The following is a 20,371-nucleotide window of genomic DNA, read 5'->3' as shown; positions in this document are numbered from 1 at the left end:
GCTGTTAGCTCAGATGTTGCATTTCAATAAAGCTTTGAACACATTTTTCATACTGCCCACCTGGTAGAAGATGTATGAAAAGGATGCAGCCTGCCCACTGTGGCCAATTATATGATGTGGGCCTCCATACTAGAGAGGTATAGCAGGGAGAGCAAACTGGTGTTGCATCACCTATTGTTCCAATGAACTATTGTATGCCTGTACCAACTGCTTACTTATGGCTATCTCAAAATTCAATCATGTATGGCTAAGAATATACATGTGCATTGCTGAGCAGCAGGATCTGAAGAACAAACTGGCCGTTGCATAATTCAGGAACATCCAGCATGCATTACAGTAATTAAGTCATGGAGAAAGTAATCCCTTCAAGGAGTTTGTTGTGGGCTTCAGAGTTACCCACAAACCAAGCCAAACATGCAGCTTTAAAGGCAAGGTGAAACTTAATTCTTGCATAGATTCATGTGGAATACCAAAAATGCTGAATGTAAGTTGAATGTACACTGATGTTTGCAACCCAATATGGATTCAATACATCCAGTATTACATTAATTGTTCAGCAGGGGCATGCATGTCCGAAGAGGATGAGGAGGATGAGAAATCAGAAGGGAAAAGAGCCCATTGTTTAGGGCAACCATCCAAAGAAATAAACAACTGAGCAGCAATTAGATAGCACAAATTGGTTCTAATCTTTAAGACTTCAATAATATTTTGAAAGGACACACGGCCAACACAAAATTTTTAAAAAATGGTTTTATGAACTGTTTTATTGTATAAAACACACTTATGTAACCTAGTTGTTGACAAACAGCTGTATTTTCTAGTTATATTTTCATACAGCTTCAAATCTAAACTGTAGGACATACAAACAGATCTTTCAGATTATATTGAACACTAAATTCATCTCCTAAAACTCTCCCATTTTATTTTAACTACTCTTTTTAAAAAAAATATGCCAAGTATCCCCAGGTTTCTTCTGTCCAAATTACAGTACGACAGTAGGGAGGAAGAGGGTAGGTTCAAAACTGGGCTTTATGCAGTCTTCTGCTGTCCCTTCTTTCCAATCAGAGACTTGTGAATGTGAGGGATCACACCTGTAACAGAAAACAAAATAATGTACAAATGCAACAACTTAAAGCACAGATTTAACAAGATTGTGCGCTGCATTTCAACTAAAATGGTCTGTCCACTTTTGAGATAGGAATGTTCTCATAGCTTGAAAACAGCCCAATACATAGCAGCTAAAATTGAACACTATTGACAGTAAGCAGCTATTATGTAAACAAAAATCAGGTAGAAATATTATGTAAAATGTCTAATGTTTCCCTACTAAGCCATCGATACTTGTTAGTGAAAACTAAACTGTCTCCCATTGCTTATCTGGGAAACGTTGTAACTGCCTGATATGAATACAATATCTATGAATGGATAATTTACTGCATTTCTACCACTAGAATGAGTAATGTTCAAGGAAAACAGTTCTGATAAATTGAATAGAGGGGATTTAAATTCCCTCCAGCAATCACTGAAATGCTATTCTGGCTTGGGAAACTCCCAACTCCAGACTCCTGCCATTTTACATTTACTCCTTAAACCCTTCACAATTTATTTTAGGATATGACCATTAGTATCCCAGAACACCAATGTAGATTAGATTGTTGCATACTATTAGAGCTGCTTTATCACAGGACAAGTTTGCTCATAAACTGCCAAGTGTGACAGGGGAAAAAAAACAAAACCCTTAGTGTATCAATGCACCTATAAAAATTATTTTTCAGATTGAAAATAATCTTTGAGAACTTCAGGATGCCGATTTCTTAGAGTGCTGATTCCACAGCCACTGCTACCTCTGGCTTCTAAACTAATCAATATCATGCTTCACACTGAGTTTAGCTAATGCAGTTAATAGATTAGAACCAGTAATGCAGCTGGCACAGAAATTTGTGTTGCTACCACACAGCTCCAGCAACCTAGATTCACTCCTGAACTTGGCTGCTGTGTGGTTTGCAGTGTCTGCAAGGGTGCTCTGGTTTCCCAACCCCACCCCCCCCCCCACTTCAAAAGGCACACAGGTTAATTGGTTAGTTAATTGTCTGCTATTAACTACCCCTGGTATAGGAGAATGGGGAGGGGCAAGAGTAGAGTTGATGGGCACATGACAATAGATTACAGGGGTACAGGACTGATGGGAATGCTTTGAAAACCAGCATGGACATAGGCTGACTGGTGTGCTATACTAGAAGAAAATGAAACCACTTGATTAGAATGGTTCATGGAATTACCCGATTTTGTCCTCACTGGATTTTGTCCTCATTGACAATTGTTTTTTTTAAAAAAGGGATTAAAAAAAAAAGTAGGGATGATCTTTTCCACAATGAGCCTTCCCACCGGTAACTAGTGCAAAAACAAAACCTAAAGAATGGCTCGTTCAAATTCCAAAGGCAGTAGAGTTATTAGCGATCTTAAAGGTCCTCTGCAGTTTCCTTCAAGTGAAGGAGCTCTCAGTACTGCATTTAATATTCTTAATGGTAACTAGTACACCAACGGTACTAGGAATGACCAAATTATGAGCTATGGGTAACTCAAGTACAAAGTGCTCAAATGTTTTCCGATCAGTAATAGATTGCAGGGGAAATGCAAAAAATCCAAAGGTAATAAAAGTCTTAGCATTCTGTAGCTGTTATTTAAAATACAATTTTAATGAATTTTAAAAAAATAACCTGAATAATTCCCAGGCTCATTTTATTGCACACGAGGCTCAAGACTGTGCAATGTAATTTCCTTCACAACCTCCTGTGATTGAGGACAGTAGTGAAGTATGGGCTAGGACAAAGTGTGAGAAACAAGCTGCAGAGATCAGAGAAGAAAAACATTTTTTGGTGTGAGGGGTGAGGTTTTGAATTTGGTGAGATGATCAGGGGGATACGTCAATGTCTATAGAAACACAAGCAACAGTTTCAGCCCATGAACTCTGGCTTCAGCCTGAAAATGATACTCCAAGCACAAGGTTTGGGAATCCATCATCTATATGCCAAGTGGAAGAATGAACATATAGAAATGAAAGTCACATTGCACTGAACAGGCAAAGGTCCAGATTTATATGTATTAGAATTGTAGCATAATTGTCAAGTTTTTGGATTGGTATGCAGAGGCCTGGAACATTGACCTTTAGATAAAATTCCAAATCCACTATCATAATCAATGAATTTTAATTCAGTCATTTAATCTGTCATAAAAGCTATAATGCTGACCATAAAAAACTACCTAGTCCTACAAGAAATCTACACCATACTTAGGCTAGCCAGTAATTCAACCCACTAATGCCTTTGACTCTTTACTTCCTCAGTTCCACAGTAACCAGGAATAGACAATTAACATTAACAATGCCAGCGAGGTTGATATCCTGTGAATGAATTAAAGTAGCCAGGGAGGCCTTTCCTTTTGGAAAAAGGAACCATCTGCTGGAGATACAGGTCAAATAAATACATTATGTACTCACTACAAGTGGCACACACTGATTGTGTTATCATTCAGCAGGTAGGGCTAATGAGCATTAAAATCTTAACCAAGTCAACTTGGAGAAGAGGTACGAGACGGAATGACAATACATCAAATTATCACTCAACTATATTTACACTTAAAAGATTCAAGTTGATCTAATAATACAACTTTGTTCTTTCAGTACAATGATAGACTTTGTACTTCAACCAAATTTATAATACTTTTTCAAACATTACAGCTTCAAATAATGAAGAGCACTTATGTCCCAAGGATGAAACCCTGTTCTAGATAAGATGCATCCAAAGAACAATGAACAGCATGCATAAATTTCAAAGCTTCCAGTTTAAGGATATCTGACACCTCATTTGGAGTTATGTGAAAACAAAAAACACCAACAGCTACTTTAACTTCCAAGGCCTGCTCAAGAATAACAGGAGTTACTTTTAAATAAGACAGCCCTTAAGTGCAAAAAGATTTCTCTTAAAAGAGTAAAAGAATCTTCTTCAAAACAAAGCCAACTTTAGAAATTACCCAAAGAACACTATTCCCATGCATCACTAAATAACTCCAACATTGCAGATAATGCAACTTAAAAAAATAAAGAGCATAACAAATACTATGCTAAAACACGACTGAAACCATTTACCTGATGCTTATTTCTAAATAAATGTGGTCTACATCACCTTGTTCATTCCCCTAGCAAGCTTACAGATCTTAAGAGCATCTACCCTAAAGTTGCTCAGGCATCTTCATCTACATTATTTAATCTATATTCACTCTATAAAGAACTATCGAAATTTACCTATATACTTATGCAAATCAAATGCCTTTCTCAGTCCCATTCTGACACATCATCTGCTCCCCTGAAGAACTGTTGCTTTTGTATCAATACATACCACCACCAGCAATGGTTGCCTTGATCAGCGAATCCAGCTCCTCATCACCTCGGATAGCCAACTGCAAGTGACGTGGCGTGATACGCTTTACTTTCAGATCCTTGGAAGCGTTTCCTGCCAACTCCAATACCTAGAGTATATCAGCAAAATTCTATTTACAGCTTTTGAATATATTGAATTCAACATTAAACAATTTTCAGCTCTTCATTAAATTTTGTGAACATGTTTAGTCCAACATTCCTAGATTTCCACATTTTGAAAGGGCTGGAATGAAAAGGCAAGAAATCCAACATTAAGCACTCAACCTCTTCAAATTGCACTTGCTCCATGCCACATTAAATGTACTTACTATGCTCTCAAATATCTTCTAGCCTCAATTTTTATGTGTGCACACATTCTATTTCACTTCCAGCCACTAGATTCCTAGCCTGGAATTCTCCATTCAGGTCCTTCCCATTGTTGCTTTAGAATATTCATGTTTCCTTCTTGACTGAAGGAATCTAAATAGTGATTCTCACACATAATATAAAAGTGATAGATTTTAAAATCAACACCCATAACTAAGTTCTGCCCATGATACATCTGCTGAAACACTGGTTGGTCCCAAGAGTCTTACTTGGGACTAATATCATTGTTGGCGACAAACACTTAAGGTCCTACCTAGAAGTGTCTGTTGAATTACTTCTGCCTCACAACACTCAGGTTCTTAAAAATCCCTTTTATGTAGCCTTTGATTCCCCTACCTTAACTTTAGTTAGTCCTGATGAAAGGTCATCAACCTAAATGTTTATTCTTTCCCAGATGTTGCCTGACCAGTTGAGTATTTTAAGTACTCTTTTCATTTCAAATTTCCAGCATCTGCAATATTTTTGGTCATCTATTTCTCCCTTCTTTTTGCCATTCTCAATGAAAAGCTGCTTTGTCTTCTTGCATGATACTATAGAAATACAAGTTTTTGAGAGGGAAAAAAAAAATCACCTCCAGCAGTTGAGATCAAGGTGGCCAGAAACATCAAGACAAAAACCAGCAACACCGGTAGATATCATGCCCTAGACTTTTATTCACACTTCTCATCCTAATACAAAAGCATTATGTGAAATGTTTGAAATACTTGTCAATCCCATCACCTACCTCAGCAGTGAGATACTCAAGGATAGCTGCACTGTACACTGCAGCTGTAGCGCCCACCCGTCCATGGCTGGTGGTACGAGTCTTCAAATGCCTATGAATACGACCTACAGGAAACTAGAAGAAAGAATACCAAGTGATAACTGTCAGCCTGGTCCAAAAAAAACAAGAATCCTATTTGCAGAATGAAATATCATTGTTAGCTTACACATTCAAATTCTTCCAGTCCTATTAAAATATACAAGTTCAAAAGAACATTAGCTTATTAAACCCATGCCTTTCCCTTGGAATAAAAAGGCTTCTAAATTTAACTTCTATTATCTCCAGCTGCCTCACTTAAATCCCATGTCCTCAAGCTTCTCTCCTGGAGATCACAAATCCTACTAGAGTAATTGTTCTACAGATTTCACCACTGAATTTCACTTAATACTTTTGGCCTATTAACTGAAATCCTGGTTAACTGCCACCCCGCCCCCCATGTCCACATAAAGACAATTATTCAAACCAAAGTTAAAAGTGCAAACTAAATTTAAAACACAAGTTAATTTCAAAGGAGTGTCCCATTTATAGCTTTGAGCAGTCCAACAAGGATGTAAAGTCTGGTATTTGTTAAGTATTTACAGTTTAAAACTACCAATAAATGGATTTTCTTCCCTGCAAAACCCTTTTGAACTGTACTTCATTACATACAAAAGTTATTGGTTTGCCCTCAACTGAAGCACTATCCCTAATTCTAGACAACACTTAGGAAGGATGTCAAAACCCTGAAGAGAATGATGATGCAATCATGAGGAACCAGTGATAAATCTGGAATTCTCCTCTGAGGTTAAAGGTAGCGTACAGAATTAAGGTATTTTGAAAAGGCACAGTGGGAGAAATTATTTACACTTATGATAGAGTCAGCAACTAAAGGTCACATTTTAAAGTAAACAGAAGAAAAAAAGGCAGACAAGAGAACTCAATGCAGTAAATCACAATCTAGAATGTACTGCAGAAAGGTTGGTAGAAACAGATTCAACCACAACTTCGAAAATGGAATTGGAAAAAATGAAGTCTTGCAAGATAACTGGGAGAGCAGGTGGGATTACTTCAAGAGATTAACATACAGAGGGGGCATGTGCCTCATTCTGTACTGTATGTTTCAACCATTCTACGTTTATAATTTTCTTCCTTTGTGCCCACTAAAGTTTAAGAAAAATCATTGTCCGCTATGGTCAAAGGGAGATAATTAGAATGGGGTTACAGATCAGCAGTGATTGAAATGAAAGCAGAAATCAAGAGAATGAATGGCCCACTCTTGTACCCGAAGGATTAACAGCTTTATGCTGGGATTCCACAGAATTAATCTGTTTAAAACAGTATTATCCTACTGGGAGTTTCTCAGGGCAAAAAGCGCCAGCAAACCAGCTATGACTATTTAGAGGGCAGTAAATCCAGTGTCACTCATTAAGTATTGGAGCAAGCCAAAAAGTGCCATATAACACTTATGCAAAGATGATGCCTAATATTCCATACTACACATTGAAGAGATACCATAACACCCTACATCTTAATAGAAATTTACATATTTATTTTAATCATTTTATAAGTCACATTGCTGTACATTTAGATTAATGTACAACAGATTAATTTATATTTTAGAAACCAATACTAAGGAATTATGATAATCTTGTGGCCATCTCTGGGATATCCAAAGATTAATAATTCTGCATTGAACAAGCAATTCAGTAAGACTAAATGCAATGCCACCAAATGTTTAAAGAACCCATAACAAGTTTAAGCAGCTATCTCTAAGAACAATTACTTATTCATACATTCATTTTAGCCTATGGCAGGATATTAGATCCATGATTGTTCATTACTGAACGGAAGACTGCTTAACTTGCATTTTTAAATTATCTTGCCAATGTCCATGGGATGATGCCAAATTTCAAATTTACACTAGATGAAATCTACAATACCTTCTTTCAATGATGTGTGCAATATAGATTACTTAAATTATCAACTGTATCCTGGAGAATTCTCAGAAGCTTCAGACTTGAGGATGAGGCAATCTTAAAGTTCTGCTTACTTTTGTCCCCTACCCAAAACTTTACCAAATTTCAGGAATGTAACATTGAGCCCTACCCAAAGACAATTATGAATCTTTCAAGAACAAAAGTATCAAAGCAAGCCCAGGTCAACTTTTATTGATGCAACATTTTTACAGTATGTTGGCATGTGCAAAAGAGTTGTTCTTTCTACACTCAAAGATTACCTAGCATGCTAGTTAATTTCAGCTAATGAAATAGATGCTTCATTAATGTCTTGTGAAAAGTTAATAAAAACAGCTAAATGTGTCATGACTCAAACACCATTCTTTCAGGCTAAAATAGTTGCAAGGACTCAAAGCACTTTAAATGACATAATACAGATGACTGGGCTGGTTCAGTCCAAGGCAAAACTGACAGATTGGGATTGTCAAATGATTAGGATTTCAATACGTGTCGTTAGCATTATGCCTCGGCATGCCATAGTAGAGCAAACTCAAGATAGAAACAAACTTGTGTGGGCAACTGAATATGATGACTGCACTCCCACCCAACTGACAGAGGTTGAAGGGAGGCTGGTGCTGCTCCCCGAATTTTTCCTCCAGGTTGGTGCAGTGAAGATCATGTCTGTTTGTCTCCAGATGGACAGAAACCACACTGATTTGGAGAGCACTGATTTGGCGTTGTCTATGTGGCAAACAGCATGGAGACCTCTCTGCAATTACTAGTTAGGCGACTAGAATCAATTTCAGTGAAGACCAGCATCAAACAAGGCTACATCACTGTGCCAACACCACCAATCATTCCCGCCACAATAAGGCACTTCACCTCCAACAAACTTCTTGGAGTGGAGCTGATCTTGAGAGCCAACAGAAAACTGTTCAACATACAACAACTACATTCCAGAACCAAGATCACCAGAACCTCTGGTCAACCTGCAGTAGGCAGATGATGCTTGTGTTTTGCATGCCCAAAGGCAGAGTTCCAAGATTTTGACCTGTTCACTGAAGCATACAAGAGAAGAGGCCTTGCATCCAAGAACTGAAAGGCCAAGGTCCTCTACCAACCTACCTGCACTACATCACACTGCCTTCTAACAATAAAGGTTCACTTTGAAATCCTGGATAACTTCCCATATCTTGGGAACCACTTCTCAGCAAAGGCAGACATCACTGTTTTTGGTCAATTGGGTCAAGGGTATTTAAAGATCAAGATATCCAACCTAGCACAAAACTTTGCTCTATGGGGTATAATTGATGCAAAACAAAAAATCTACTAACAGTGTCTTCACAAAATCCTCCCAAGTTCACTAGGAGGATAAGCAGGCCAACATTCCCAGCTTCTCGTGGTCAGCCCAGCGTAGCCAACCACATTTCTTGCATGACTGCTAATGGACTCCTGAAACAAGCAATAGCCGAGCTCTGCTGCGAGACAGGCAGACAGAGGAAAAGATTCAAGGATGTGCTCAAAGCTTCTGAATACCTCAATATCTCCATCCACTCTTGGGAAACTCTGGGTCATAATCCCTCGAAGGGGAGAAGGAACATTCAGGATGGGATTAAGAACTTCAGATCATGCACCAGCTGCATACAGAAGTCCTGCAGAAGCAGGAGTGCAAAGTGCACCCTTCACAAACTACCCACCACCTCAGCCACCTTCTCCCCCATTTGTGAAGGAGTCTGCAGTTCCCACTTTGGCCTCATCAGCCACCTCAGAACGTACAAAACCAGAGTGAAAGTCAGTCATCCTCAATCCCAAGGGACAGCCCAAAACAACATGATGATGCTTTTGCCGCACAATGAGAGTATTCCACATTGCATGGTAGCACTAATTGTGCTAAACATAAATATAGATTTGATCTAGTAGCCTGCAACTAGACAAGACCACAACCTAATCAATAAGTCAGTGGATTCCTCCCTAACCCATGGGGAACATAGAAGGGTACATCACAAGCATTAAGCCTACCTCAAGGGAATACCAACTTAGTGGAGTTAAAATATAGGACTACATGCATCAGTAAAAGATACACTACATGCAAACATCTTTAGCCAAAACCATTTGATCTCTTTCCCCCAGGTTTCAATTTCTAGTGTCCATCAGGTCATTTGACTGCCATTGAGCTGCAAAGTATAGCAGATACAATGAAGCATTCATTTTGAGGAAACTAGAACATAAAAGGAGTTAATGCTAAGGCTTTATAAGGCATTGGTCAGACCACATTTGGAGTACTGAGAGCAGTTTTGGGCCCCATACCCAAGGATGTACTGGCATTGGAAAGGGTCTAGAGGAGATTTATGAGAATGATCCAGGGGGTGGGGTGAAATGGTTAATGTACGAGGAGCATTCAACGGCTTTGGGCCTGTACTCATTGGAGTTAAGAAGGAGCGGGGATCTCACTGAAACCTACCGAATATCGAAAGGCCTGGATAGAGTGGATGTGGAGAGGATGTTTCCAGTAGTGGGAGAGTCTAGGACCAAAGGGCACAGCCTCAGAATAAAAGGACATCCCTTTAGAATAGATGAGGAGGAATTTCTTTAGCCAGAGGGTGGTGAATCTGTGAAATACATTGCCACAAATGGCCGTGGAGGCCAAGTCATTGAGTATATTTAAAAGCAGAGGTTGATTGGTTCTTGATTAGTAGGGGTGTTAAAGGTTACAGAGAAAAGGCAGGAGAATGGGGTTGAGGGGGGAAAAATACATCAGCCATGATTGAATGGCAGAGCAGACTCAATGGTCTGGGAAGGATTTGGGCTGGAATATTACAAGTGGAGCAAAAAATCTAGCCAGTATGGGATAATAGTGGCTTACTGGTCAAAGTATGAGACTATTAATCCAGAGACCTATGTTCAAACCACACCATGGCAGCTACAAAATCTACATTAAGTTAATAATTTGGAGTGCAATGACCACAAAACTAATCAATTGTCATAAAATTCCATCAGGAGTACCAACATTCTTCATGGTAGGAAATCTGTCAATCTTACCAGGTCTGATCTATATGCAATTCTTAAATGTCCCCTGACATGGCCAACCAGGACATTTAGTTGAAAGACAATAATGCTGGCCTTACCAGCAATGTTCAGACCCCAAAATAAATACCAATGCAAGTCTGCTGGTCATCTTCCCAGAATGAAATTAGCACAAGAAAATATATTTAATAATACATCTGATATGTCAATGACCTCTTTCCCTCCCACCCACATTTTTCCTCATTATATTTCACTAGCCATGGCCTTGCCCATCCACCCAGTTTGTCTATCCCCTTGCAGCCTCAGTTATCTTATGAATCACACATCAGAATCAAACTTGGATATGGTACACTTGGTAGACTGTGACCTTGTCCAAATCAGTGAATAACCATGGCTCAAGATCCAATTTCTGCAACACCTAATTAATTACAGACTACAACACTTCTGTCTGTTAAGCAATCCTCACTCCATACCAATACATTGCCCTTAATCCCATGTGCTATAATTTTTTAATAACTTGTGTATGACACCTTAGAGGCCTTCTGAAAATTCAAATAGATCATATCAAGTATTAATTCTGCTGGTCAAAACCTGTTAACTCTGCCTTATCCTATCTTCTAAGCATCTTATTACAACATCCAATCTTGATGTGGACTGAGATACAAAAGCTGAATGCTAGGAGGCAAAAGTTGCCCATCATCCTAAATAACATGGCATCAGAGGCTTTGCAAAACAGATTAGGAAAACTGAGTGATTGGTGTAGTACCTGACACACTGAGAAGTTATTTGTTGGAGGCCAATCACTGCAGTCCAGGACACTGTTGCAAGTTCTTCAGGGAAAAGCCCTCAGCCCAAATAATCTTCAGCTGCTCCAAGTAGGGCTGTTCATTGATGATTCCAAAGTGAAGCCTCTTAGGACATAACATTTTTCTCATACTATATAAGTAACATCTCAATTATTTAGAGGTATGCACCCAATTCTGAAAATCTATTTTCTTACATCCAATCTATTCTGAGCAGAAGGCCTACCTGTAATCCTGCTCTCTGAGAGCGGGAAACTGCTTTAGCTTTAGCCTTTCCCGAATCCTTCCCAGCTTTCCCGCCAGCCTGTCAAAGAGAGAGAAGATGAGAATACCATCCAAAGGTTTTCCACAGATCAATACAGCATGCAATACTGACAGAATTAATGGCCAACTATACCATAATATTTTTATAGTACAGTTAAAAACAATAAAACACAATTCGATGATTAATGCAGATTTCACCTTGCATTCATTTGATTACCAATTTCATTGTCTCACGATAGAACCCTTAGTGTGACATAGTATTATGAAGATGTTCTAAAAGTAGGAACATTTAGATTTAATGATTAGTACAATTTAAATTCACCAATAAAACTATTTAAATGAGGCATTTTGAAGTGTCTTGCTTATGACATGACATGGAAATTGAATATTTCTATTGAAATAGAAACACTGGAAAGGATTTAATACAATTTTATGCAATCCCAGCTCCACCTTTAATGGGCTGAATAAGAATTTAATTGGGGGAGGGGAAAAAAGTTGTTTATAAACCCAATTCAGGATATGCGGTCATTGTTACTTCACAATTAGAGATATGACATCCAGTCTTCCAAATTTAAAGCACTCAGGAAATAAGTATGAAATGTTCTTAAGTCAAAATTCAATTCATACACAAATTGATAGTGACAAATTCTACTTGATACTCACTGTAATGATGCACACTTTCACAAGATTAAAAACTAAAGTTCTGGTCAAAGTCAACTCCTTGATCAAAACATCTGAACTTGGATAGCTACACTTTCATGTACAAAATAGTCTATACATTGTTTTGAGACACCCCAAGATCAATAAAAGGCAATAAGTGCAAATCTATCTATTCAAGCAATTCTTCGTCACAAAATTATCTAACGATCTCAACATGCACAGGATGCAAATAACTAAGATTTCAAGTGTTCAATAAAAAAGCAAGCCTATAACCTAGTCACATTTGCTCCGAGTTGACAGCTGATCACTAAGGATGCAGCAACACATTTCTTTCTTACTAGGTAAAGTTTACGCCTTGGCTGGAGTCAAGTTTAATACAGGATTAATTAATTTTTTGGGAAAGTATGATAGCAGTAAATCCAGTTAAATAAAGCCAACTAAAAGCATAGCTGTTCATGCTCTTAGCAAATCATTTTGCATAAATCCAGACCCACACCCCATCAGCCAATGCCAACCTCCTTCATCCAAGTGCACAGCAGTAAGTCTGGAAATGGGACAAGAATTTAATTCAGCTGCTTAGACACATAACAACCATTAATGATTTTACAAAAGAGCATCACTTCCTTAAGTCAATATGGCTTGGAATAATTCACAAAAACATCGACAAGTAAAAGCAATTTATCCTCGCACAGAAACCCCTCGGATGACATAACCAAAGTTGCAAATTTCCACCCAATACTACAAGTTACCACCAATATTAAAGTACCAATTTATGAATATTTAATTAATCAAAAAACCTGGAACAGACTGACACTACAACTTGCAGGCAAAATAGTCGAGACTTTATAACACACATTTCAATCTTACCTGAAACCCAAAACATCTCAGTCAAGTCTGTATAAATACAATCCGTCTAAAAATTATGATTCGGTCAATATTCTACAAACTACACGTTAACAGTGTGTTACTGCAACAGGAAAATGCAAACACTTTTGCATTTCATTCTCAGCTGAAATCAAAATAACATCTTTGTACAGATTGGATTGAGATATCTAAAAATTAAGATTCGGCAAGGTCTTCTACAAATTACACATTAATAGCGTGTTGTTTGGTATTGGTTTATTATTGTCACTCGTACCGAGGAACTGTGAAAAACTTATCGTACAGGTCAATTCATTGCAGTGCAGTTACATTAACTACAACAGGAACATGCAATCACTGTTGCTAAAGTATAAAAGTGAGATTTACACGCCAAATGCACACTCAAACTTGAGTTAAAAGTTATCCGGCTCGATGTTTTTCCAGCCGATTGCGATGACAACTGGCAGAGTTCCTGAACTTGAGCAGTTGCAGGGGTTGCAGATCGTACAGCCCGCTCTCGGCAGATGCAGGGGGCTGCCAGGGCCAGGACAGCGTTTCCCGCCAGTGAGCTGTCACTCAGCCCGGGATCGGGCAGGGGAAACCCGCCCCTCAACTACGCCCCCCCCCCCCCCCCACACCTCCGCACCTGGACCCCACTGCCCCGCCAGGTCGCCCCCTCACTCGGCGGGGGTGCTGTCAACCGAAACCCGCGCTCGGAGGCAATTTTACGGCCGGGGACAGGGAGATAGGATGGGGGGGGGGGGGGGGGTGGTCCCGTCAAACATCCCCCCGAGAGATCCGAAAGTAACCGCACCGGCAATGAAGCAAAGTGGAGCAGCGGGTGCTCTCGGCGACCGATGCCAGTCCGAGCGACGGCTGTCGGTGTCCGGGGACCGGCGGCGGCGGCAACAGCAGCAGCAGCAGCAGCAGCAGCAGCACCCCCCCCCCCCAACCAACCCCCGAGCCGCGGGGGCCGGGCTGTTCCGCCAACGCGCGCGTTCAGCGCCCCGCCAAATAAAAAGCGTCCGGGTGGGAGGGAAGGGGTGGGGGCAAGATGCGTGTGGGGAAGGGGTGCGGATACGAGTGCCGCCAACCGGCGATGGGTTTAATGGTCCGAGGCGCACTCACCATGTCCGCTCCTGTCAGCACTCTCCGCCGCCTCGCGCCCACTCTCCACTCAAACAATAACCGTCACTTCACAGCGGCCCGCCGACGTCCGGGGCTCCTGGCCAATCGCCGCCCCGCATACTCATTCAAACCCGCCACCCGCCCAATCACCGCCTCCCTTCTTTTAACGTCTTTTCCTCCCTCCCAACGGTTTTTTAAAAATTTTGTTTTTCGCCCGCGGGCGTTTGGAGAGGTATTTACCGCACAAGCGATCGCGCTGCTGCTTGTAAGTTGAAGCGTCCTTATTTCGCTCTGTGGTAATTTAACTCCGGTGCAGAAGAAATAAAGAAAAAAAGCCTGTACTTGACGTGTGGAGTGCGACCAATTAGATCAGACCTTCCACATTTGTCCCGCCCATCCTGTGGTGTTTACTATTTATTGATAATTTGACGCGATGTGTTCACTAAAGCGAACTCCTTGAATCTATTTCACGCTTCTTATGAAGTTGAAACGAGTGAAGTTACTTTAGTGAGCAGGGTTTGGAAAGGGAGCGGGAGAGATGGTGTGATTGGCAGCCCCAGCAGCCAATCACTGGCCCTGTCATTGGGCGCGCTCAGCGGGCGGCGGGAGCTGGCAGCGGCCGGTGATTGACAGCAGCACCAGCCATTCCAAAAGAGAATTAAATCTTAAAACGCAGTTTGAAACTCATTTTGAAAAACAACAGTATATGCATCTTCCCATTCAGATTGTAAATATGCATCTCTTCAATTTGTTTAAAATCTGCCCTTATCCTTCCTGCAAGATAAGCACCCCAACGATCGCGATTCATAACTTAACATATGTTGTTTTATTATGTTGACTATCTTAAAAAGACTGATTTTTTTCAATTAGTGTTAGCCGTTTTTTGAATGTATATTTTATAGCATTTGCATTAACTTCATGTACACAAAATAAACATATGGTCCCTCAACAGGTTGTCTTTTAGACAGTTTGCACCATCTGTTCCTCCCAGTTGGGAGCTCTGTACATTAAGGATAAGCAATGGAAGGTTTATGAATTTCAAAATGCGCCACAACCACACCTTCTTCAAAGGCAGGGACTGATGCACTTCTTGACATGTTTAAACCTGCTTTCTTGAAAGTTGCATTTGCACTTTTAATTAGTTTATAATTTCCTGTTTGCACCTCAAAATAAAGGATTCTCCTGAACATTCCTGTTGCAGTAAGTCACATTGGTGCCTCTGCTCCATTTGCCTGCCTTTGCTCTTTATCCCTTGACTAAACAAGATCTGTCAATTGCAGCAAACAATCTGCTGGTGGAACTCAGCGGGTTGAGCAGCGTCTGTGGAGGGAGAGGAATTGTCGACGTTTTGGGTTGAGACCCTGCATCAAGATCGACACAGTGAGTTCCTCCAGCAGATCATCTGTTGCTCCAGGTTCCAGCATCTGCAGTCTCTTGTGTCTCTATCAATTGCAGTTTGGAAAGTTTTAACTAAACCAGCATTTGGGAAGAGGGTACACATTTCTACTAAAGTGTGAAGAAGCATTTTTTGATTTCACTCTTGGCTAGCCCAGGTATCATTTTAAGATTATGCCCTCTTTTTTTTGGATTTCTGTCACCACAGAATATAATTCCTCTCTATCTTCCCTCGTGAATTATTTCATTGTTTCAAACACTGCTGTTAACAGATTGTTGACCTGATTAAACTCTCCAACAGCAGGATGTATTAGCCAATTGCAATACCTGGAATCCAGAGGCTGGAGGTCTGATCTCCTGCTCCCTGCAACTGTCGAGAGTTGGGTCCTAGTCCACAACTTTACAGTGTACAGGCTCCTTGATCACTTAGTGGGTTGATTTTAATATGAAACAACACAAACCACCGTTTGCATACTCTAGCCCTGAATTAGCTAAATACAGCCATGACAGCAATAAAGTTCCAGCACGTGACTTCATTGGCCCAGCACAAGAAAACCAAATTTGCCCTTGTCATTCCTACAGGATAAGCACCCCAATGATTGCCATTCATCACTCAATATATGTTAGCTGTGTATTATGCTGACCATCTTAAAAAGATTGATTTTTAAATTAGTGTAACCCGGGTTTTGATGGTATATTTCATAGCATTTGCATCAACTTCATGGGCACAAAGTAAACATAAGGTCCCTCAACAGGTTGTCTTTTAGACAGTTTGCACCATCTTAACCTTCCAGATACTGAAAGACCTGGGTAGAATGGACAGGGATGGGATGTTTCCATTAGTAGGACAGTCTAGGATCTGAGGGCACAGTCTCAGAATAAAGGGACATCCCTTTAAAACTGACATGAGGAGGAATTTCTTCAGCCAGACGGCGGTGAATTGAGGAATTCATTGCCACAGAGGGCTATGGAGGCCAAGTCATTGGGAGTTCTTAAGGCAGAGATTGATAGGTTCTTGATTGGTAAGTGGGTTAAGGCTCATGGGGAGAAGGCAAGAAAATGGGGTTGAAGAAATATTAGCCATGATTGAATGGTGGAGCAGGCTCGATGGCTGAATGGCCTGATTCTGCTCTTATATCTTATGGGGAAGCAGTTCATTTGACGCAGTCGACAGGGCTACAGACCAGCAGTTGTGAGTGGGATTAGCCAAAATAGCCAGGACAACAGATTGAATATATTGTAAATTTCAATGACTCAATGATCTGTTGATTTGACATTGTTATATTGGACAGATCAAGGTTCTTCATCCAAACCACACCAGGATAGCAATTAGAAAACAGGACTCTGGTTATCTGCTTTATTATTGTCACATGTACCGAGATACAGAGAAAAGCTTTTGTTTGCGTGCCATCCGGACAGACCATTCCATACATAAGTACATCGAGGTAGTACAAAAGGAAAACAATAACAGAATGCAGAATAGGGTGTTACAGTTACAGGAAAAGTATAGTGCAGGTTGACAAATGAGGTGCAAGGGCCATGACAAAGAAGATTGGGAGATCAAGAGTTCATCTTTATTGTATAAGAGGTTTGTTCTTTAGTCTTATAGCAGTGGGATAAAAGCTCTCCTTGAGCCTGGTGGTATATGTTTTCAAGCTTTTGTATCTTGTGCCTGATGGAAGGGAAGAGAATGACTGGGGTGGAAGGGATCCTTGATTATGTCACCTGCTTTCCTGAGGCAGCAGGAAGTGTAGACAGAGTCAGAGGGGGGGCTGCTCTGACCGAGGAGAGGGGGGTTATGGTAATATAATGTACTATTCCTAATTGTTCTTTCAGTAATCCGAGTTCAATCAATTATAACACATTGCTCTCCTTCCAACACATACTGTATGTAGCCCATTCCTTGAGGTAATCTATTTGTTAGAGCCATTTTCATATCTAATTCTAGAGGGCATGCCTTTAAGATGAGAGGAGGTAAGTTCAAAAGAGATATGTGGAGCAAGTTTTTTTACACAGAGATGGTGGGTGCCTGGAATGCGCTGCCAGGGTGGTGGTGGAGGCAGATACAATAGAGGCATTTAAGAGGCTCTTAGATGGACACGTGAATGTGCAGAGAGTGGAGGGATATGGGCATTGTGTAGGCAGAAGGGATTAGTCTAGTTGGGCATTTAATTACTAGCTTAATTAGTTCAGCACAACATTGTGGGCCGAAGGACCTGTTCCTGTGCTGTACTGTTCTATGTTCTGTGTTCTATTTTCATCTCCACGTGGCGAGGAGTGACCACAGGCTTCTCACTAATTTCCATCTGTAACTTTGTAGGAGGTGGTAAACAGTATTCCTGCCAAAAGAGAAGAGTATCTTACAAAATATAAACTGGAGACACATGTTATCTTTAAAATCTGATGTGGTTCTGACCAGTCACTGGCTTCACCCAGAAGAATTCTGTGATGAATGGGCAAACCTCTTGCCCTACAAAATCTTTCCTCCCCTCTGTTGGTCTGTTCAACCCCTCCAGTCCTCTTTAATGCTCAGCTCTACTGGCAAGCCAATGGGAACTTCCTGCTACTGCACCCCGCAATGAGTTGCCTATCAATTCTTGTTTATCGCTGGCAGCTCACCAACATGACTGAGATATGGCTTTGCCACATGATAAGTCTGATCCGCTTCAATGGTGTCAGATCGTAACAATGAATAATTCCCACCGCTCCCATTCACAGCATTAATGAGAAATGAGAAAATGCTGGAAAAACTCTGCAGGATCAGTCAAAGTGGGGACAGGGGTCAGCCTATTCATCCTGTCACACACACTCCCTTTTTTTTTAACACATCTATTCCCCATTTTCTCTCCTACTCAAAACTAACTTGCACTCTTTTCATTCCCAGTTCTGACAAAGGGTCGCCAACCCAAAACGTTAACTTTTTCCTAACTTGACGGATGCTGCTTGATCTGCTGACATTTCCAGCATTTTTTTTTCAGATTTCCAGCACCTGCAGCTTTTTTTTTTGATTTTCAAATACAGGCAGTCCCCAGGTTATGAGAGGGTTCCGTTCCTGAGAATGTCCATCACCCAAACTGTTCGTAAGTTGGAAATGAACAACGACAGCGTGTGGAAGAGGGTCACAGAAACAGTGGTAAAGGGGGAGTGAGCAGGCGTGGAAGAGTGGCCGCCAGCCGGCCTCAGTGAGTGAGCGAGTGGGTCTGCTCAGCGCTCCCAGCTCTGCTCGGCTCAACCCAGTCCCTGATCATTGCAGCTCAGCGAGGTGGGGTAGGGAGAGAGGCCACACGAAAGTGCCCCATTCCCACCCGGAAGAAGATGTCTGCAGCCCCGCAGCAGCCAGTAAATCCATCCCCATCCATCTCTTTGGCTTCCCAAGCACTCGTTTGTTTGTATGGGGTGTCCATAAATTGAGTTTTCATAACCCGGGGAGGACCTGTGGTTAGAAATCACCCTCATGATGCCCATTTAACAGCTGTACGTGATCTTTGTTGGGGAATTAGCTCAGTTGTTTCTGGTGTAGCCAGAGTCCTCGCTCCTCCATTAGCAGGGTACAGAGGTTTCCGTGCAAGAAGGTTGGCACGGTTATGTCTGAGGAAAGACACCAATGTTGCAATGGATTTAAGATAAGGATATTGCCAAAGTTTTAGTTACAAAGTGAGATTAGTTGTGGCGGAATTATTTTCTTTGGAACAAAGGCTGATGAGGGATTTAATTGAGTGGGATAAATTATAAGAGGCCTCGGCTGTGTGAGAAGGGAAGGGCCTATTTTCCTTAATGCAGAGGTCATTAACTGGGGGTCGTAGGTATAGGGGAACTTGGGGACAGAATTAGAGGAAAGTGCAGGAATAAAACTTATCATGCAATGAATGAGGAGTCTGGAGCTCACATACGTTTATAAAGAACCTGGAAGACCAGTTGATGTACCATAGTTGACAAGGCTATGAAGAGAGAATGGGATTGGTCAAAATAGCCACCACAACGGATTGAATATATTGTAAGTTCCAATGACTCTATGATCTGCTGGTTAGATGCTGTTACATTGGAGATAGCAGTGTTCTCTGTCCAAAACACACTTGTTCTCCCACCTGTTCGCATTTATTACCCATCCCTATGCCTTGGCGATTCGAGTGCTTGTCTAGAGGCTTCTCAAATGTTGTGAGATTCTCTACCTCCACCACCTCTTCAGGCAGTGCATTCCAGACTCCAGCCACCTCAGGTCTCCCCTAAACCTCCTCCTCTCATCCTAAACCCATGCCCTCTTGTTTTTGATACCCTCCTCAGGGGAAAAAGATTTTGTCTATCCACCCTATCTATGCCCATCTTAATTTTATACACCTCTGTCAGGTCACCCCTCAGCCTCCTCTGCTCCAGGGAAAACAAACCCAGTCGATTCCGTCTCTCCTAATAAACGTAATGCTCCAGTCCAGGCGTCATTCTGGTGAATCTCCTCTGCACCCTCTCCAGCGCAATCACATCCTTCCTATAGTGCGGTGACCACTACTACACACAATGCTCTAAGTGTGGCCTAACCAATGTTTTATAAAGTTGACTTTATAACTTTATAACCTTGTAAATTTTAAGTCAAGTCAAATCAAGTCAGGTCAAGTCGAGTTTATTGCCGTGTGCACAAGTACGGTGAGGTACAGGTACAATGATAAACTTGCTTGCAGCAGCATCACAGGCACATAGGTACAGACAACACATGGAATATAAATTATTCATAAATTATACAAGACAG

General features: G+C 41.0%; 1 protein-coding gene across 1 annotated transcript; it reads right to left on the bottom strand.

Moving 5' to 3' along the window:
- Positions 1-735: 735 nt before the first annotated feature.
- On the bottom strand, positions 736-14,352 carry LOC127584387 (histone H2A.V). Its single transcript, XM_052041165.1, has 5 exons — positions 14,239-14,352; positions 11,552-11,629; positions 5,526-5,639; positions 4,395-4,524; positions 736-1,091 (listed from the first exon to the last, which is right to left on the bottom strand). Exons 1-5 carry the CDS (start codon positions 14,239-14,241, stop codon positions 1,030-1,032), a joined length of 387 nt encoding a protein of 128 aa, XP_051897125.1. The 5' UTR covers positions 14,242-14,352; the 3' UTR covers positions 736-1,029.
- Between the last annotated feature and the right edge of the window lie 6,019 nt (positions 14,353-20,371).

Source organism: Pristis pectinata, chromosome 29 (assembly GCF_009764475.1).
Source record: "Pristis pectinata isolate sPriPec2 chromosome 29, sPriPec2.1.pri, whole genome shotgun sequence".
In the NCBI taxonomy this organism is placed as follows: domain Eukaryota; kingdom Metazoa; phylum Chordata; class Chondrichthyes; order Rhinopristiformes; family Pristidae; genus Pristis; species Pristis pectinata.
The sequence above is the reverse complement of the archived record's forward strand: the minus strand, read 5'-3'. Positions and strand labels throughout refer to the sequence as shown.